Raw genomic sequence first — 22,378 nt, 5'->3', positions numbered from 1 at the left:
AAACTCCTGCATGTGTGCTGTGCTCTAGGCACCACTTTTCCGCTTCTGAATTCACCTTTTATTTCCATAGTTCTTACTGCTACTTTTTTCATCATCTTCCCATCCTCCTTTCTTCCCTCCCTCCTCCCCTGGGAATTTCTCCATTATGTTTGAACTCTTTTCACCATAAGGAGTCCTGTTGTATGGTTGAACAATCATTCAGCACCAAAAGATTTTTTTTAACCTTCTGCTACCACCTTTGAAACCACTTGTATGCCCACTTCCCCCAAAAATAATTTCTATGATTCTTTTCATATCATCATATCTTCCTGGGTCAGAATGACCAGTCAGAAAAAATGCATTTACGTCACTAATTTGTTACCTACAGTGGCAGGGCCAAGGCAGTAATAGCACCTCTAAAGCCAGAATATACTTATGCTGGTTGTTGGCTTAGAGGGCCCTGTACCTTTAATTAAAAATGCATATCCTATTAATACCCTATAGTGCATTAATTTTTACTGAAAGATAACAGCTACCTTATCTCTAAGGAAACTGGTCTTGATTTTATTAACTTACAGGACAGAAGAATAATTGGCACATATCATTGTCCAGAAATGTATTCAACAAAGGTATCTTTCATTGTTTTTTAAATGTTTTTATCCTTAGAGACTTAAAATTGAGGTCCTGACCATTTATGGTCATTAAAGATCCCATGGCACTTTTTGTAGGAGTAGGCACCGCAACCCCAAGCCTCCTGGCCAAATTTCAATTTGTGTAATTATGTTCTGCTTATTTGACCTTCCCACCACCACCCACCCACCCCATAGTTTCAATTGGCTACAGCATTCTTCATTTCCTGTATTAAAATAAAGTGTGTTGTTCTGCACTGATAGACAGTCACCACATTTCACCTGACAGGTGATTGCATTTCACTGGCTTGTGAAGTGATTCTTCTTTCTAAAGTTTGTAAAGCGCTTTGGGATCGTGCTGTGTACAGTAAACATGATTCATTATCATTCTATCTCAAACATCTATGTAGTAACAGATGTACCTGTACATTTTATTTAGGGCTGGGCGAACCTGGTAAATTCAAATGACATTCCTCACTCTAATCTCACAGTGAACCTTTTTTGAGGATCAAAAGTTAGGTTATTATTTTTCACATCCCTCTGTGCTTCCTGGATTGGAAGTGAAAGATCTGAAATACTGGGAAAATTACTATTCTTGTGAGATGTTCAAAAAAATGTTCCAGGTGTGGGAAGGTCAGATTAGTTCTGGATACTCATGCGAACTTTTGTGTGCTTATCTGAGCATTCAGCCATTTGGAGGTTCGCCCAACACTAATTTACTGTGTTCGGGGTTACTTCTATTTTTCTTCAGAAAAGTTGTTGAGGTTTTGCAAAACCTCTTTTCCAGCTGTCATGTTAGACAAACGTGATATGTGCAGAAGAAGACACCTATCCCCAGAGACTAGTTTAGAATTTTAAATAAATAAAGGTTCTAAAACAAAATATATTCTTGTAACTACTTCCTTTCTGTTTAGTGATACTAAATGCAGCAGCTTGCTGTGCTGCCATATTTGCTAGGTGCAGGCTAACGTTTCAGTGATCTTAATGACATATCAACAGCAGCCATACAAGACACAGTGCAAAAGAAATAAATAGTTAAATGGAGAAAAGTTCTTAGCTGTTTACTGTAGCATGTCTAGTTCCAAGTCTATTTGACTATAATAAAACTTGTATTTGTATTTTCATACAAAGTATATTCTATAATGTTCTTTAAAGAACACCTTGTGGGCTGATATCAGTGCAGGCCAGAGGGTAGATAAACTGTTCAGATTCAGTTCAGTCTCAAAGAACTTCAGCTGTGGCCAAATTTGTTTAAACCAAAGTCATTCCTATGGTAGATTCTTATAAATGTACAGCTGTCTATCTTCCTTTTTAAGCCAAAGTAACCCAAGGCCTGACCTTTGTTAAACCTCTTGGGTGAAATCCTGGCCCTATTGGGGTGAATGACAAATCTCCCATTGACTTCAGTAGGGTCAGATTTTCACCCCTCATATCTGGATTAGACAATATGGAAAATGAAACTTTCAAAAGGGCTTGTAACTCGTCATTTTTCCTAATTAATTATCTAGTATTTGCTGTTAGTTAACCTCAGTATTTCCATAATTCAAAATATTTCTTGTGATAACTACATAGGGAATTGTAAGGAAAAGTACAAGGATTTAGATAAGCTTATATATTTATTTTTTTAAAAAATGGAAAAGTTTTAAGGCCCACTGTTGCATTCCAGATTTACACTAGAGTAGAATTTAGTCCCATATCTTTGAATGCCCTGACTTTTGTGTATTCAGGCTTTTAATCATAACATTGCATTAATGCTTTTTTCACTGAATACTTTTTTCATTGAATTGCCTTGTTTGAGTTATTAATTTTTTTTAAAAAGTTAGTAACCACATATTGAAACAAATGTGCAATTAAATTTAATGTGATTACACTCCGAAATAAATGCATTCTTTTCTTGCCTCTAAAATTCAGCCCTGTGCTGTTGCCAGTGCTCTGGTCTGATGAGATGACCCAACATGCACTGTGCTTATGAAGATCATGAGCACTGGAGAGTGGACACTGCCTATAGGTATAATATAGAGCATGTCCATATTTTCTCTCCCAGTCGCCAGTGGTTGTGTTAGAATTTCAAGATTTCTTATGTGATCTTCTTACAAAACTGCTGAGTATCTTGAGGGAGCAAATCATGTTTGCTTTATCCTCATAGGCACGCTCCAGCATTCATGTATAGCACCACTGAATTCACCTCTGTCGTGCACATTTGGAGGTTTTGTCAAAGCAGAGGCTGCATTTCATGTTAAAAGAAAAACCAAAACCAAAAAACTCCTAGCCTATATTAAACCCAGATATGTGTGCACAAGGGCAGTACCATACTTTTTCACGATGCATGGAGGTTTGTGCTAGACATGTGAGGTTAGGATGTGGCCACTGACGCTGGGTCATAACTGTGTATTGCCTCTGCTCTTAAAATCTGGGATCCAGCAAATATTATCTGTTCAGACATACAGGACAGGCCTTATTACTCTTACCATTTACAAAGGAATGACAGTAAAAACTGTAATGGTTGTATTTAAAGACAGGAGTAGAAGTTTTTTCGATAGATAGGAATCAAGTGGATTGGTATTGTTAGGTCCAACCTTTGTCAATGTGATCTCAGTTTACAACTGATTGGGCTTTTCGCTCCCCCATGCTAAAGCTGCCTTCTTATATCTTGCAGATGGATCCACATGAAAACATTTTGTTGAGCACACTTGAAATTAAAAATGAGATGGCTGCCTCTGAGGCTGTTATGGGGCTTGGGGACCCTAGAAGCACTATGCTGGCCTACGATACTTCAAGCATCCAGTACCGGAAAGCTGGCTTGCCCAGACACAGCTTTGGACGCAATGCCCTGGAGCGACATGTGGCACAAAAGAAAAGTAGGCTACGGAGACGTGCCTCTCAACTGAAAATTAACATCCCTGACTTGACTGATGTAAATGCCATAGATCGATGGTCACGCATATTCTTCCCTGTTGTTTTTTCCTTCTTCAATATTGTCTATTGGCTTTACTATGTGAACTAAAAAACAAAGCCACACAGAAAGCAAGAACTGGATTTCTCTCCAAATTGGTTGTACAGCCAAAAGTGGGACTTAGAAAAATTCTATTCAGGACAAAAGTTACTTTAAAACACCTTAGTTGCTGGCCCACTCTACGGTCTGTTTTATAACGTTTCAGTTGCTTCTGCTAAGTCACAAACACATTCTTAGTTACAGTAGAAACATGTTCCCCCTTTTAAAAATGTGGGTGTATATGAAGAGTGAAAGCAAAATTCCATTCAATCATTTTTTTTCCACACTCATATATATGAGTTTAAAAACTTAAACTATAAAAAAAAGGAAATTTGGGAGACAGGTTTGAGTTTTAACAGCAGAATGTGTCATTTCTTTGTGAAATTACACATCGAGTACATATGCATCTATACTTGATTAAAGAGTGTACTAAGATGCTTCATGCTTATGAAACATATACACTTATCTTCTAAATGTGTAAACTTAAAAACAAGTAGTGCCTATCATCTCACCTTCATCATGATGATGGTCAAAGATTTCTGAGCAGTAGTCAGGTAATTGCTAATTTTTATTGAAAGACTAAATCTTTGACTGATATTATGAGCGGGTTAGGAGTTTGCACAGAAACTTAAGCAAGTAATACTAGTTTTGTTTTGGATTTTAAAGAGTTGGCATAAGGTCATGGTCACAATTCATTGCACTTTTGATATGTGGGGGAATGTGGAAATCAGATTTAGAGATGGACCAACCTATCATGACCTAAATGGTGGACATGTTGATGTGCTCAGTTCCTGGGAGATGGAATCATTTGTCCAAAGTGCCAAATGTTGGTTGGCCAAATAGTAACTTTACAGACGGCTAATGGAAACCATTGGTGCCCTGCTCTTTTAGGATAGAAAAGGGGAGACAGGTGGCAACCATTCAAGAATGCAGCCCCAAAGAAAAGGAAGGCTAGAATCATATTATACAAATGAATGTTGTCAGTCATAGTCCCTGTATTAGTCCAGAAGATTCATATGGAATTGAGTGGTTTTTTTCAGGTTTGTAGGCTTCCGTGCTTTACACCTGAGAATGCTTTTATATTCAGAATCTAACATCCAATTTAAAAAGTTATTGAGAGAGCAGACAGTTACAGGAATTAATATCTTAGCTGTTTGAAGAATTCAGATTTCAGAAAGTTTCCAGTTTTGTAACTTCAATAGAAAGTTTACAGATAGGATATTTTCTCCAGCTGGACTAGACCGTGCCATGCATTGTTTGTTTGTTTTTTTAATTTAATAAGATATTATAAAGGGAACAATTTGGAAGGCATGCCTTTAACAGATTAACTAAGCTTTTCAGTGTTTCCTGCTTTAGAAGATCTAATGGCTTCCTTTAAAAACTGGCAAAATTCAATTTTGCCTTAGAAAATGTGGGAGATTTTTATTTAAAAAAAATAGTATCCTCTTGTTTTTCCTTCCATGTAATTTTATTTTTTTATAGGAGAACTATTCCTAAAGGGTCAGGCAAGTTAGAAAATGTGCTCATTTAATGAAAAATAAAAATTGACAACTGTGGTAAGAAAAATCACCAACTTCTAATGACTTCTACAGAACTATTCACTCTCCTGTTCAACGAAAAATAGTTATGATAGCAGTAGACACATCCTGTTGTAACTATGCTACCTCTCAGCTATATACAGATTTCTTAAAGAACCACAAATTCCAGCATGCTCTGAATAGTAGTATTTCTGATATAGGAGAGGAAAATTTACAGCTATGTTTTCCATATTTAAGGATTCAATTGCCAGTCCTTTTAAGAATGATTCCTTAACATGTTTCATAAAAAGCAGATTTTTTTTTCTCTCCTTTAAAAAAGTAGTAGTAGCTCATGGAAACTTCTGTGGAGAAGGGTTAGGAGAGACAAATGATTAGAGGAAAACTGCTTTGAGGATTAATAGGCCAAGTTTACACCATTATTTTTTACTTTTATTCCACATTACCATGGGTTTCTGCTTCAGAAAGAGAGAAAAAATAGCTTTGAATGTTATTGGGAAAGAACCTGAAAAATTAGATGCACTGAGTACCCACAACTCTCTTTTTTAGGGGAATGGCAGGTACTCAGTACTGCCTCTTTGGTCAAACCCTGAACTGCATGTAGATTCAAGCTTTTGACCATGTGATTAGCCTTTCCATAGCTTTCACACATGAGTTCTCAGTGCATTTCACAAACCAGAACAATGTGCTTTTGTAGCTGCATTTGAAGTTTGAACTTCTATGAATCATGCATGCAAACTCATCCTAACTTCTCGGGAAAGGATCCACACCACAAATTGGTGGTCTATTTTTATATATGGCACCCTTTGTGATAACCCAATGCTGTCTTATACTCACAGTTTTCATTCAATGCACTAAGAGCCTTTAACACTTGTGTTTCACAGAAGCATAGTTTAAATACAGGGAGCACAGTGCACACAAATGGTAGATATGCCTCAAATATAAAACCTAATAGAGAGTATGTTTACTCTCTGCACTGGTTTAGCAAGTGAGCTGTAGTCAAAACCATGGAGATCAGATCCTAGTATTGCATATTAATTTATCTGAATATATAGTACAAGCCATAATACTCTCTAATGTTGCTATTTGTCAGGTAAGAGAAAATGTCTGGTTTCTGCTCAGGTGTCACTGGGAAGGATGTATCAATAGGAGGAAGGAGCACTTTAATTTCCTTTTGGCTACTAATGTCATGTACAAAAACTTTTGGAAAACCCTTCCAAATATGGATTGGTATAATTTTGTACTAAAGCTAAACACTGTGATGTGAATAGGGTGGGTGGTGGGGGTAGTGTAGGGGAGGAGAACTGACAAGACCCTGGCATGGAAGAACCAGAACCAAGGGAGTGAGAGTCATTACCTCCTCTTCTTGGGACATGTGTGACAAAAGTGATAAATTACGCCAGCATACAACAGCTGTGCTTTTTATCATGTGTACTACCCTCTGAGTAAATTAGACCAACCAGACTAGCTTTTACCTTAGAATTTACCTAAAAAGAATACTCCAAACCCTTCCACTCCTGTTCACTGTTGTTAGATCCACTAACTAAAATATTAACGTTACAATTTAGATAATGTTTGTAATATAATTAGAAATACACATGTTGTTATTTCATTATGCAGAACAGCCAGCAATTAAGGTGTTTTTCATCTTTGTGAAATTCATGGGAAAATTATGACTATAATATGGCACAGTTTTAATTAATGATATATTTGAGATCAATATGTAAATATAAACTGTATATGACTGCTAGTAAGTATAATATGCATTTTCAGAACTGAAAACTCATGCAACATATTTCTGTGTTTGCATAAGGAATGTTACGTTTCTATCCTATTGCGGTTTAATGACTGGGAAGAAAGACTCAAGCAATGTCATTCTGAATATTTCCTTTATCGTTCCCGGGTGTGGGAGGGAGAACCAGAGTCTTAAATAATATGTTACAGAATACTTCAGAGAGTTTTTAGACTCTAATACAAAGGACATAAAATCTGTCAGGTACAAAAGCACAATGCATAGAGAAAGTGAGGGGGGTGGTCTTATAGCGAGGGAACAAACCCTGTTCATTTTAGGCAAAGTGTGCATTAAAATTAAAGGTCAAATAACTTTTACTATAAATATAAACCATGTTCCAATTCCATAATTAACACGCTACTTAACATAAGAGAAGTAAACAAATGTTAATCATTATCCAAGTGTATGTGTATATAGACAAATATATTTATATATATCTATATATGCATATGTGTTTATATACACATTATATAAATACACATATTCATATGTTGGTGTGTTAAAGGAATAAGCTAATAACAGTTTTGTTTCTATCATCACCCAGAGTATGAATAATTTTTTGAGAAAGCAAATTAATGTATTAAAAAAATCTTACTATACAGGGTAACTGGGCATTTCTATATCAGCAGATCAATGCATATAATTCTTATGAAGCATTGCACAGTTTGACATTTATGATAGTACTGTACCTCCTTGCATCTGAAATTAGACTACTCCTCACATTGCTTGCCTATTTCTTCTCCTTTTTTTTTTAGTAACAACACTGTCCACTAGTAACTTTTCAATAACAAAGTCCTATTGATACCAAGAAAAAAAGAAAAAATATTAATATTTATAGAAAAATAACTTAGGGCGGGGGATGTCCAGGGTACAATATTATAATAGTAGTGATCATAACATTTTGCTATGTGTACATAGAACATATAATGTGAGCAACCATGATTTAAGCTGAACTTGTGTAAATATTATCAGATTTCTTAAACATTTTTAACTTCTAATTTGTACTTTATGGTAAGGCAAAAAGCTGATTCTATTTATGGTTTAGGTTAATGTGTCCTAAAATTATGTAAATAACTAAATAAGCTGTAAATGAGCAGTCAATAGATACGGTAATTGTTTAGTGACTTTTTTTTTTTTACTAAGTACAATAATTGCAGTGCTCTAGCAGAGTAATTTAAACACCCTTTTGCATAAACAGATTTGGATTTGAGATAAGAGTTTTAATACAAAAATTCAAGGAAAGTACTGTAGTGTAAAATTGTCATTGCAACAATGTTACTGCTTGCATAACAGGTTATTTTTGTATGGTTAAAAAATTAAAGCAACAGAAGATTGTAGTTCAGCGCTCAGTACTCAGATCAACATTAAGATGGTAGGACCTGATTCTCATTTACAGTGAGACCCTTTTACACCACTTTGGCCTGTTAAGTAAAGGGATATTAGTGTAAAGGAGAATTCAGTCCGTGATGATTTCGCTACAGAAAGCCTGTCTGCTGCATCTGTTCCTGAAATCTGTCTCTCTCATGATATATATTAGTAGACTTTAAAATAAAAACATGTTTGACCGTCATTAGATAGCATAGTCCCCCAAAGCCAAAGAATCTTCACTTCAGAAATTGTTTAAAAAGGGAAAACTAATAAGTCACTGCTTAACACCAAAGGTAAAGTTTAACAAAATGCACTAGGAACTTTGTCAAAATTTTTAAGGAGCAAATGGAATGTTAATCAAAACCACTGCCCTATTCTACTTTGTAAAAATAACAACATTTTAAATATCCATTAATTAATTCTAATTGAAATAGATCATCTCTGCAAGAATATGCAAGACACACATTTATATGTATCAAATTATTTATTTATTTTTAGTAAATGCTTTGACAGTGAATATGAAATGTTGGAAATCTTAGCTATACTGTCATACTATTTTTTTTTAATGTTTCTCTCAGTCATGAGGTCATCTATTCCAATTTGATAAACATTTTGTATGTTTGCACTGTTACTGCCATGTGACAAATATTCGCCAGGCTTTATTGTTTATGGTCCATCGTATGGATTGAGTTAAAGATCATGTGGACATTTGAAACATAAGTAATTCTAACAAGCTGACTATGATTTGACTTCCTTCACATTTTTATTTGCATGGGTGTTTAAATGGTTCTGTTAGTACTGTCTTTGCACAGTTCTGATTTATCTCTTTTTTACTTAGTACTATTTACTTCATAATGTAGTAATCATCAGCCTTACTAATGACCTTGTAGCCTTTCTTATATGCACATAATGCACATTTTCCAATGGCTAGAAAACGCAAAATACTAGTGGATATCATTGCATCAGATCTTCATGTCTTTCTCAAAAGGACTGCTAACCTCTGGGATAAATGAGGTAGTAAAATGATGATTGTAAATGAGTAGCACATAAGAGATATTTTCTTGAATTTAAACTTATTGCAGCCAGTTTCAGCATGTAAATATATAATAATAATGTTGGCTAGTGTGTAATTCTTGAACTAAAAAAAAATAAAGAAAACCTAACAGAATGTACATGTAGTTGTGTAATGTTGGGAAGGCATGTTACTCACACCAGAGATATTTAGAGTGAAATCTCATAGATGTAAAGAAGATCCGAATGGGCCATTGTGATCACCTAGTCTTACCACTTGTATAAAACAGGCCCTAGAGCTTCCCCAAAATAATTCAGAGACCATATCTTTTAGAAAAACATCCAAGCTTGATTTAAAAATTGCCTGTGATGGCGAATCCACCAAGACCGTTGGTGTAAATTGTTTCAGTGGTTAATTACCCTCATCTTGAGGGCCTCAGTTTTCATTTTGCCTTTATTCCAGCATTACTCCTACTGAAATCAATGGTTCTGGGAAAACTGGGTCCATACATCTAAGGAGAACCTCTAAACATCTGATGCGTACCTTCCCCCTCCAGCACAGAAGGAGATTGGTCAGCTGCTTGTGTGGCATCATTCCTGCAGATGCTATAGAGCCCTCATGGTTCCAATGTCTATTCATAGGAATGAGTAGCTGGGAACTGTGGAACACACAGTCAACCATCTGGCCATATAGCCACCTGAAAAGTGAATACAGCCTGCAGAAGTTTTATCTTTTCTTTGAGGACCTCCTCCTGGGAGCAGCCATGACGGAGGAAGGACTTGGTGGCATAGCTTCAATGGAGCATTGCTACTTCAGTTTGGGGGACAACAAGGAGCTAGAGTAAAACAGAGGGGCAGTCCACACAGATGACCCTGGCCTTCCACATTTACCTAGGGATATGCCAGGTTTGCAGGCCAGACCATGTGGCCTATTCCATGATGTAATTATTGGGGAAGAGCTCCATAAGGAGTTACACACAAGAGATTTCCCTCATCAGAGTCTCTTCCTCCGAGCGTTTATAAGAAGGTTTGGAGGTCAGTGGAGGGGAATTACCATTAGTAGCTGTGAGTCTGAGATGTGCAACTCACAGATGTTGTGTATTATTTGAAACATCATGTCTATCTTTACATACTTGCAATTTTACCACCTGAGAATAGGGTTTCATTTTAATTGATACTCACAATATTCTGAATCAACACCAGAGGGCTGGGATGCTGTAAAAGCACCTGGATTCTGGCTGTGCATAGCTCCAGGTATATAGCATAGAAAACTTCAGAACAGGATGAAGAGAACATAAATCTTTATGGGTATAAATTTGTCTCAGTTATGCTCAAGGAGCTCACGAGGCACTCCAAAAGAAACTGGGTAGGGGCAAAATGGACAGGCGGTGGCTACTGCTGTGGGGAGAGCCTGTCCCTTAGATCAGTGGTTCTCAGCCAGGGGTACGCAGAGGTCTTCCAGGGGGTACATCAACTCATTTAGATATTTGCCTAGTTTTACAACAGGCTTCATAAAAAGCAGTAGCCAAGTCAGTACAAACTAAAATTTCATATGGACAATGACTTGTTTATTCTGCTCTATAAACTATACACTGAAATGTAAGTATAATATTTATATTCCAAATAATTTATTTTTAATTATATGGTAAAAATAAGAAAGTAAGCAGTTTTTTCCATAAAAGTGTGCTGTGATACTTTTGTATTTTTATGTCTGATTTTGTAAGTAAGTAGCTTTTTAAGTGAGGTGAAACTTGGGATACGCAAAACAAATCAGACTCCTGAAAAGGATACAGTAATCTGGAAAGATCCAGAGCCAGTGTCTTAGAGCATTCCTATCCCTGATTTTATGACTAATTGTGGCATTCAAGCCCCAGCCCAAAAAGACGGAAGTGCAGGGCTGTACTGATTTAAGGGCATCCCAGGGAGGGGGAGCAAGAGTAGCAGTTGTCTCTGGCCATTTTGTGGTGATAAGAAGGGATGGCTTTCTACAATATTGCACATACACAAAAGGCCATCAGTATGGCCTATGTGGAAGAACCAAGTGGAAAAGTAGGGGCACCAGAAGGGAGAACAAAGTGTCTGTGGGGACAATAACAGCAACCAAATCCCCATCTTCACTGCAGGCGGTTCCCATTCTTGTCAGGAAGTGCACACAGCAGCTGGTGGCTTCTTTGAAATTGTTCACCTGCCTGTTTCCTCCACCTGACCCCTGATCCCTCAACTCCACTATTCCAGGAATGGCAGATGACTGACCTGTTTTACTAGTCTTCAGTGTGGACAGACACCACTAGAACTGCAGAGAGAAGCAGACATACAGAGTCTTGGAGAGGGGAAGAGCCACATCTGACAGCAAAGAGAAGAGATGCTGGCATTAAAGAGGTACGTTTTGAGTGAGTGTCAGCAGAGTCAGGGCATGAGGAGCAAGACACTACAGAATTGTTTAGGAAAATTCCATTTTGAATTTGTGCTTGGGGTGGGGTGTGTATCATGGAAATTCATTCTACCCCTGCTGGTCTTCAAGGAAGGGTTCTAGTATGAGGGTCCAAAAGGATTCCTGGGACACACTAAAATGCCAACATGTTTGTCTCATATGTGGCATATATGCATTACCGTAATTTCCAAAAGTGGTGTTTTAGCTCAAACAAAATGTTTTAAGCTTGGCTAAACACATTTTAGTAGCATACAAATATTTATGCTTCATTAGTAAATCTCATCTCCAAAATTGAAATAAAATAATAATCTTAAATTGTGTAAATGTTTCCAATATCTGATATCTAATCAATGGGAAAGAATTAAAAAGCACTGAATAGTGGTTCAAATAATTAAGATAGCTTTGTTCTATCTTCAGCTTTAACACTAACTCACTATGTGACCTTGAGTAACTCACTTTGTCTCTCTAGTTTCCTCATCTGTAAAATGGAAATAATATTCCTCTCTCTCATTAAAATGTTGTTTTTCCAAATATTTGTAAAGAGATAGAGATTAGTTAAGGAAATACACCATGTATACACACACATATGCACACACACACACACACAGAGAAAGAATTAGTATCTAATAAATCATTATTCCCTTTGTGAATTAAACTTCTCTTTTTATTTAAAGTAACAAATTTACTTTTATTTATAGCTGTCATGAATATTGCACAATTACATGCAAGTCAAGTAATGAAAATTGGCTCCAAACAGATTGTAACAGTTAAACATTAATAAATTTAACATTGATACATAAATAGCAAGTATGTTCATTAATATAAATCCTTGGACTATCAACATTAATGACCACCATGACATTATTAATTTGTTACACTACTCATAGTTTGAAGGATATTCGGCGTGGCTGGTTTAGCAGAATGCTTATTAGTCAGAGTAATTAATAAATTAACAAATGGTGAATAGATACAGAAAAAGGGCCAGATACTCAGTTGGTGAAAATCACTTAAGTCAATGGAGATATGCTGACTTACATCAATTGAAGATCTGGTCAATCCTGTACTCTGGTTGTATTTCAGGGACAAACCTTTAGAATACAGCTCATCCCATAGACAAGAATATTTTGTTCACTCTTTATGACAGGTTGTCAGACCTGACATAGTGCATTCATTTTGGCACTTGAGTGGCTAATGCAATGCCTCCACCTGTGACCATTTCCTTTAAACTTTCCCTTTTTTTGAAAGAACATAACCTGGAAAATGAAATCTCCTGATGTTTGTTATTTTTTCTTCCTAACCATTTGAAAAAAAGCCATATAATCTGTGTATATACACTTTTGGCGCTACAAGGCTATTCTACTGTCTTTCAAAGGGTACATGAAAAAAACGTGGCATACTTATGCTTAAAGTGATAGGTCTAATTAATTTCCTTTGTTTTCTATTTCAGCCCACATGAACCTAGTCTCAAACCTCTCAGTCCAAAAAAGTACTAATTTCCAGATTAGAAATTTACGAAGTTGTTGTTTTGAAGACTCTGACTGATCACCTTTGTCTTTGATCTTCAGTTGTTCGTTCATATTTTATAACATTAACATTCATGAACAAACTGCAAAATAAAAGATCACAAAGAGGCACAAGAGAACAATGCAGCACAAGTTAGAGGAAACTAAGTCCTTGCATATGCTCTTTGACAATAGCAACAAAGGAAAAGATGCAGTGATATACACACAGCACAACTGTCACCAACCAACAAAAGGACAAATTTGGTAGCATTATCTAGTATGGTATTCTGTCGTGAAAGCTTTGTACGGTAATCTCTCCTTCAGTGAAAGTAAAATGAGAAGATATGAAACATGGCAGAATAATAAAAACAGAAGAATGAGCACTTATGTCAGGAAAAAGACTTCAGGTTTCCCAGACTAATGTAATCATTTTCACTCCTATTCATGTATTTCATGGTGTAAAATAAAGGCTCATATTTTAAAAGAATGTGCACATTTTCCACATACCTAGATTGTATGTACAGTAATGTGCATTTGCAAAGGTGCCCATGCAAACTCTAAATCTGCACACCTGAATTAGGCACTGGTCACACACAATAAGAGCGCTCCTCCTTTCACACATTTGAGCCACACTGTTCCAGTAGAAATAAGCCAGACAAATGTATTATACTCCCAAGCTTTCATATCTAAGATCAAACCAAGGAGGCAGGGTGGGTATTATTACACGGGCAGACCTTACAGGTTCAAATCTCTTTCAGATCACAAATGAAATTTGCTCTCAATCTAGATCCCAACATCCAATGTAAAGTCAAACCACAACAGTTTGGTAAAATACCATATGAGGATCACCTTTCAAGATCGGGATTGAAATATAAAGAACAGAAGAGAATGGAATGGTGTATGGGGGAACGTAGACAATACCTTCCCAAGCAATGGATGATTCAAGACAGTGGGACTCTAGTCTCTCTCGTTCTCTCTCTTTTCCCCACTCACAATAGATGTCTCAAAAATAGAAGATTTCTTGATATTGTGGGCAGGGAGAAGCCCCCTGTATTTCATAGCATTAGCTTTACCTTGATGCTATGAATTTGGGATTTCAATGCGAAGATGTTAGCTGATCCCAGTCAATCGGACACACCTGAAATGTTTTACGGAAGGTCTCCAAATCAGGCTAAGGAAGGTTAAACAATGTCTGATATTATTTGCCTGCATTAACTAGTAACAGTTACACAATATCTGAACTGGTGACTTACAGACTAACTTAAGATCATAGAGAGCGAGAACCTGTTTAATATGACAACCAGACAAAAATTTCCAGGAGGACGAAACAAAGAAGGAAAGAAAAAAGAAAAACTGTCATTTTTCTCACTGATCATATGGGATTCTAAAGAATCCTACAAGTTCCTTTTGTGGTACAGTATGTTTCTTTTACCCTTAAATGCATCTCACCTAGTCAGCATCTGCTTTCCCCACATTACTCCTTAGTCTTCAGAGAGTGAAGCCATTTGCAATAAGCTCCATTTTTGCTGATGGAATGGAAGGCTGCACAGCATATGCCCATCTGACTTCCCCTTCATTGGACATGTGTTGTACATTCTGCGGCACTTAAAAAAATGCCAAATTTCATTCCCCCTCCTCCCAGTGAGTAGGATTTGCCCCAGCGTATTCCACCCAAACATCTTGTTGACAAACCACCTTTTTCAACTACTATGCAAATCCTGAAAATTGTCAGAACAGTTAAAACAATGGGGGGAAATGTTCCTCTTTTAATAACTGGGATAACTAGACCCATCTGTTAGGCTGCAAACTAGAACATCTTGTTTATATTTTGCAGGCACTCATGCATGTTACTGAACTGGAAACAATAGCATATGAGAAGCTGTATATTAATTAGAACATAGTTGGCTCTGCTTAGATACCGCAGGAAATTTACACTGGAGGCTTTAATTCGAATGAAATGAAAGTATGGGAAAACAGGAAGATATGGAGTTATTGTGTTAAAGACCCTATCGCTTAACCACTTGATGAAGGAGTGTTGTAGAACGTCCCTATGAGTTTATAGTCTATGTGAACATACTCTGCAGAAGTGTTTACATCAGGGATATGTACCTGGTAACCAGACCTTAGTGAGTGATATGTAACAAATAATTTATTAGATGAGCTCTGTCTCTGTTCTTGTTAAAGGAATGTCTGAGGTTCCTATTTTCTCACATTTATGTGCTGCTTGAAGGCATTTGGTTATTTTTTTAATTAATTTTGTTTACTTTTTGAGCAGAGTTTAGTTGTGATTGGTCATATCATCACATAGTACAGTATCTCTGATTGGATGAGCCTAGTTATAATAAGAATGGATGATGGAAACAAAATAAAAAGTTTGCTACCTGTAAGTATTCAAACATGAAAACCTAGCATCAGGAGGCATGACCTTCACCCTCACCCTTGGGTTCCTAGTACATCATAGGCCACTGATGGCAGTTTGAGGTCTCTTCTAGAATAACCTTACCAGCTAGTTTGGGACAGTTTACTCCAGTTAATTATTGTTTGTTATGTAAAATTGTGGCCTCCACATTTAACCACATAATGGTCTCATTTGTTTCTGTGTCCACACTGAAATAATGTACCCTTAGAATGGATGAAGAACATGGTGGGACCAGAGCATGTTTGGTTGTTGTTTCCAAAGACCCAATAATAGAATGAAAGGATCTCAAGAGATGTGGCCTCCTCAGGGATTCTAAGTAATAGTGCCTTTTATAGTTAATTCTTAATGGCCAAAGCCCAGTAAAAGGCTAGAATCTGGAAATAAAAGCCCCCCCAGGCCTTAAGTACTGCTGAAAAAAAACCCATTTTGTCTTTAGCTGTAAAGTCAGTAGAGTCATGGGTGGACAAGTCAAATCTGCTTTTGAGCACTCAGCTTTCTGTGTGTGTGATACAGTCTATGCAGATGCATGGATGCCCACAATATACCTGCAAGCACTGTGTGAAATTAATACTGCTATACACTTGTTGAAAATAAAGAGCTTCTCTGAAGACAGTTGACAATTAATTTGCAGGAAAGCTGAGGTAAGCAGTGTTGGTAGCCTCTGCGGGTGTATCTCCAGGTACTGCTACTGCACCAATTATGATAAAACATTGTCTTCCCATAGTCACTAAGTCATATGCTGTGCACTTGAAGGGAATGTGTGTTATTTATTAGTCTGCTGAAAAAATGTGCTGGTATCCTTTTGCATTCACAATATCTTTCTTTTAATTACAGGTTTCAGAGTAGCAGCCGTGTTAGTCTGTATTCGCAAAAAGAAAAGGAGTACTTGTGGCACCATAGAGATTAACCAATTTATTTGAGCATAAGCTTTTTGAGCTACAGCTCACTTCATCGGATGAAGTGAGCTATAGCTCACAAAAGCTTATGCTCAAATATATTTGTTAGTCTCTAAGGTGCCCCAAGTCCTCCTTTTCTTTTTTCTTTTAATTGTTTACTTATCTGAAAAAGAGAGAGAAAATAGCTGTCGCTCTTGCTGCTTTATTTTTAAACACCCCCTCCCCAACCCCATGTTTCCATCTGACCTCAAATAAGTTAAAGCTTCCACAGGACTTCTATGTAAGACAAATAAACCAAAGTGCCTCATTTAATCAAAACCAGTTCGTTTTCTGACTGCTACAATTTATTATAGTTAGCCCATTATAAATTAGACAGTGTCTCCAGGGACCTGTTCTGTACTTGAAATATCACAAAACTGCTGTCATACATAATGCCAATAAAATCTGCTAAATTTATACCCACCAAAAACGTACTTTACATTACGTAATGACCCAGTTTAATTTTGATGTATAAATGGGCTTTTTTTTTTTTAAATTGTCCTGTATTTTCTTGCAGACCATGTTTTTTCTCTACTTCAGAGCAGGGCCTTGGAAAATCTGTTTGGTGTGTAGTGTGACTGTTCTTATTTTATAAGAATTGGACATACTTCCAATTCTCCTCTAGAGACAAAAGCATGCAAAGAGCAATTTTCTCTGCCAGCTCATGTAAAAGTCTGTGGGATTATATAAACAGACAGGAGCAGATTGGTTCCTAGAGTTTCTAGCTTTTTCTTCTCTTAAGCAGTTTGTACACTGGATGGTGAAAACAACAGTAGGATTGATGTGTGAAGTACAAGTCGACCTGACACAATAGATTATGAGACTTCAGTTGCACAATTTCAAAACGTAATATGATACAGTTTAAAAGCAATATTCATTTAAGTTGTAGAGAACCCCTGTACCCAATCCAATTACTACTAAAAACTGACGCATTTCCCCCAAAAAATCACTGAGCCTGATTCTGCATCTACATGGGTTTTACATCAGTGTAAATCAGTGGTGCTCGAACTGACTTGTAGTATGAGAAGAGCAAGCAGAATTATGGCAAGCAACTCTAATGTTAAGTACACAGTTATTACTACATAAAGGACCTCCCCGGTAAACCTGCCTCCAGTACTGTACCCGACTACTTCCATAATAAGAAAAATTAAAGTAAGAATGTTATACTACTAACTGATGTGCCCATTCCTCATGGCAATAGAAGCTGAGGCTGTATTTACATTGATAGGCATTCAGAAGCAAACATAAGGAGGAAGAATCGCAAGTGAAGATGAAGAACAATTTTTCATATCAAACAGGAGGGAAAATCATTCTTTGTAAAAATATCTTCATGGTCCTGGGACATCAGGAGAATTAGTGAACTCCTTTGTGATGCATAAAAGGCAACTCCACTGTTTTCCCTGGATACTGCTTGCTTATCATTGTGTTTGGCTGAACCAAGATACCTGAGCACAGAAGGTACACAGTTCACACTACAGTATTTAAGTGCCTCTTTGATTATGTTAGGGTTAGGTTGGCTTCAGGCTTTACAAAGGAGTGCCTCTCACATGGAGATCAGCTACTCCACTTGTTTTACAGAACCAAAGAGACAGGAACCAAAAGTAGTTAGCCATCGGGAATCCAAAAGAGCAAAGACGTCCCTATCAGATACCAGATATTGTTTGTTAAAGCAAAACTTATAATTAACTAAAGATTGGGTGTGTCTGCTAATACCAATGTACAGTAGGCAAAACAGCCCCACTTAGCCAAAACCCCGTCTTCAAAACATTTGATGAAAATCTGAGCATTGTGCGATATTCTCATGGCTCAAATGGAGATTAAAATACTTGCATAGCTAGTATTTTTTTTATCAATTTTCTACACAGGCTTTTCTAGTTTCATATAAGACATGCTACTGTGTACGTGTTTGCCAACTCCTGTTGGCCTTACAAGGCGGGGGTGAGAAAATAACCAAATCAGACTCAAATAAATATACAGTGTAAATATCATCATTGCAAATGACATTAGAGAAAATGTCAGGAATCTGGGTGGAGGGAAAGAGAGAGCTTTAAGGATCTTTTTTCTAATGAAGTTTGAACCTTCACATTCTCTTGCAAACTGCATAAAGTCTGGGAAATAAACTCCTCTCTGATCAACTGGACATCAGGAAAGTTCATGTATGACCTAGAGGTTCATAAATAATGAAGGGTTTCCTTAAGTTGAAGTTTATGGAGGCCTAGAGCGTTCACAGGTTTGGTTCGAAATGGGAAAAGGTTAGGATAAGCTAAAATTGCTCTGGTGTCTACTGAGATGACTGGGAGCACAGTATAACTTTTTGTTGCTTCTTTGCTTGGGTAGGAGAAATAATTCTATAATTTAATAAAAATCATTTTTAGTCTCAGAAAGTCAAATGCTTGTGCCGGGTCTCATAACTATCTAAGGTGCACTTTAAAATTGGAGATGGAAGACAGAAACACAGTGAAAAGGTCAGGGTTCAGCATATGAGAACATTTTTACTGTAAAATGGAGTGAGAATACCGAATTCTGCTTTACTAACAACCAATTTTAGTCTGTGTGATGCATTTACTTTTGCTTTAAGGAGCAGAGTTTCCTACCACAACCTTGATGTTCAATATTGTTGTTGTAATAAAATGTTAAACTGGGCTCATTTCTCCTTTTCCATTTCATAGATGACTGTATAGAAACTCCGGTGTAATTAACGTTACTTAGATTGCAGAATGAACTCCTTCATTAAGTTTATTGCACATAAAAGTGGTTCCCTTTGTCAAAACCATATGCATGTACTGTATTTACAGATGCACAATTAATGTGTTGTAATTAGAGACAAATTAAAAAGGGTAAAGCTTGATTTTCAATTAGATGACAACTTTGCTCACTTTTGGATAGAAATGAATCTAATTAGAAGAACCTTAACATAATCAGATATAAAGCCTGGGTTTATTAGGATATCTTAAACATCTCATTCTACAGCAATTCCTATGTTTCATATTACACAGAACTCTGAAACTGCTAGACCAAATTTGCTCAGGGTTAGCCCCTTGGTTCCAATGTACCATGCCAGTTAACTTCAGCAGCCCTCTAATCTCATAGGCTTGGCAGTGCTCCTGGGTTTGCTAAGCCCTTTGATGTTTCAAAATCCAACGAGGAGCATCTCCTTCTCCCAGTCTTTCCCACTGTGAACTGACTTGCTGCTTCTGTCCCATGCTACATGAAAAACAGTTCCTCGCCCCTCAATGTCAGCCAGCTGCTGTTACATAAACTCACAACTGCTGGCTTGTCTCCTCCTCAGTTCTTTCTTTCTGCCTTGATCCCAATATGGTAACACCCATTTCCCACTTTTTTATTCTGCCTCTGCGAAAAGCTGCCAACAATTTTCCTTCATGTTTCTCCTGGTACTTAGTTGGGTCCGTCCACATGGCTTCAGATCCATTTTCTCTCCATGCCCACAACTATCAAAACAACCCCTTCTGCTTCCCCCTTGCTGTCACCTTCTGATATGTCACTCCTTCTCTGCCCTCTAACTATATCACCTTCAGGAACACCTGCTTCTCCCTGCTGTCTGGAGTGGCTCACAACTGTGAGTGCCTACCTCAGAGCAGACTGTCAGAAACCAGGAAGATATCCCAAGCTGTGTTCTGTAATTAGATTTCATCAAGCCAGTACTACATGTGAACTCCTGGATCGTTATACCAGTCTTACCCTGGAGTCACAGACAGTCCCCTTAGACTCTCCTGCCTATTTTGTTATCCAGACAAACTGGACTTTGGTCACTTAAACCAAAAATCACACCACATCAGGTTTCTCCCAGTCCCAAGAGACCAGTCACTTACCCCAGATCAATTGGTACTCCACATCTTTCACCAAAGACAACTCTGGCAGCCAATTTTATAGTAAACTAACTAAAGGTTTATTAGCTAAGAAAAAAGAATGAAAGTTATTGAGGGGTTAAAGCAGGTAAAATTTATTTACAGGTGAGTCACAGTTTGTAATTCTAAATGGTGGCAGTAATGTAATAATCTGCCAATTTCTCAAAAGTCTTTTCAGGGTACCCAGATCATCTCTGAGAGATGCTTCTCTGCTTTGCATCTGGTACACTTCCCAGTAAAAGTCCAAACAGTTCAGAGATGAAGGCTCTTTCTTTGACTCCATTCTTATATCCTCTTCTGGCAGAAGACAAGCTGACAGTGTCTCTACCCTTGTGGGTTTTTCCTTTGATGACAATGAGTGAGGAATGCACATGCATGTTGAGTCTCTGACCTCAGGTCATCTCACACAATGGCCATTTGCTTTGGAATTAGCCTTTTCTGTCAAAGTCCTTAAGTCCTTCATTAGCATTCCACAAGATTTATTTGATGGTGTGACAGGGTGCTGATTAATAACTGCTTAGCCAACCCTCTACCATTCCAGTTCCAATTAAGGGAGGTGAATTGGAGATGACTTGAGGAACCTGAGCCTGATTGGCAGAAGCAGAACAGCTGCCAACCTGATTAGACTGGGGCTGCATAAAAGCCTCAGAGGAAGGAAGCCAAAGGGGCAGACAGAAGGGGGAGGGGAGAAGCCCCCGAGTGGAAGGAAGAGGACACCCAGTGCTAGAACACCCAGTGCTATGTGGTGAGAGGTGGTGGGTTTGCACTATAAATAAACTGCACCAGTGACTGCTGAGTCAGAAGATCTCTGAGTGATTTTTGGAGCAGAGTAGCAGCAGGACCTGCTATTCCCCTGTTACACGTGGTTATTTACTTATAGGGGAATACACAATATACATGTTTGCTATTACATTATAACAGGAACAGATACATTGAAACAATACAAGGAACAATTTCACTAGTTTTCATGAAATTTAAACACCTGAATACTCTTTTACATTTACATTCATTTTGGTCTATACTAATACACAAGTGAATTGACCTGAATACATTCTAACATGACCTGGTTTGCCAGTGTGACACGGGCAATACAACCAATTTCTCACCCACCTCCTTCCATTGCTTAGTTTACAAAGCAAATCAGGAACAAGATTGTTAATCAACAGTTTCATGGGGCGAACAAATAGCACAACACTCTTGGCTCCTCCTTCCCCTCGTTTCAAATGGATTTGTGGATTTTGTGGGGCTTATTATGATCATACACAAGCAGTAGTAAATGCTGGGGGGAGGGATAGCTCAGTGGTTTGAGCATTGCTAAACCCAGGGTTGTGAGTTCAATCCTTGAGGGAGCCATTTAGGGATGTGGGGCAAAAATTGGGGATTGGTCCTGCTTTGAGCAGGGGGTTGGACTAGATGACCTCCTGAGGTCCCTTCCAACCCTGATATTCTATGATTCTACTGGTGCTCATGGTGGATGCAAAACCACACCATAGGCAAGGGGAGCCTCTTCCTTCCCTCTGTCTCTCTACACGTATGCGACCTGTCACAGCCATGTAGCCACATAAAGCTTGCTCATGAGGGTGCTCACTGTAGGATTATTCCATGTAGTATGCAGAGTCAAGAAATGCTGTTGTGATTAAATGTTTAATTAGAACCGGTTGTACCTATTCTGATGGAATGTTTTTCTGTTAGAAAAAACTGACTGGTCAAATTTGAAATGCTGAAACTCTCAGTGGAAATTATGCAGATTTTTGACTGAAACCTGCCTGGTTTCCTGACAGCACACCTGCCTGCCTCCCTGCACTCCCTGGCTTCTTGATCGCCCTCCTTGTGGGCTCCCAGGGCTCTCCAAGCTTCCTCCTCTTCAGTTGCCTGGGAATCCAGGAACTCCCTGATTTCCCCAGGCAGGTGGCTCCCTG

At 37.8% G+C, this 22,378-nt stretch overlaps 1 protein-coding gene across 5 annotated transcripts in view; it reads left to right on the top strand.

Annotated features, from left to right (window-relative positions):
• GABRB2 (gamma-aminobutyric acid type A receptor subunit beta2) overlaps positions 1-9,496 on the top strand; it is a 300,429-nt gene extending 290,933 nt beyond the window's left edge. For 3 of the 5 annotated variants that reach the window (XM_074960637.1, XM_074960636.1, XM_074960639.1), the window contains 2 exons: positions 558-608; positions 3,265-9,496. In XM_074960637.1, coding sequence (XP_074816738.1) covers positions 558-608; positions 3,265-3,612 — 399 coding nt within the window. In that variant the 3' untranslated portion in view covers positions 3,613-9,496. The remainder of the gene's footprint in view (positions 1-557; positions 609-3,264) is intronic. The other 2 variants (XM_074960638.1, XM_074960640.1) reach the window with 2 other exon arrangements.
• The last annotated feature ends 12,882 nt before the right edge of the window (positions 9,497-22,378 follow it).

This window comes from Natator depressus, chromosome 8, assembly GCF_965152275.1.
Source record: "Natator depressus isolate rNatDep1 chromosome 8, rNatDep2.hap1, whole genome shotgun sequence".
Classification (NCBI taxonomy): Eukaryota; Metazoa; Chordata; order Testudines; family Cheloniidae; genus Natator; species Natator depressus.
This window is presented reverse-complemented; position numbering and strand designations above follow the sequence as displayed.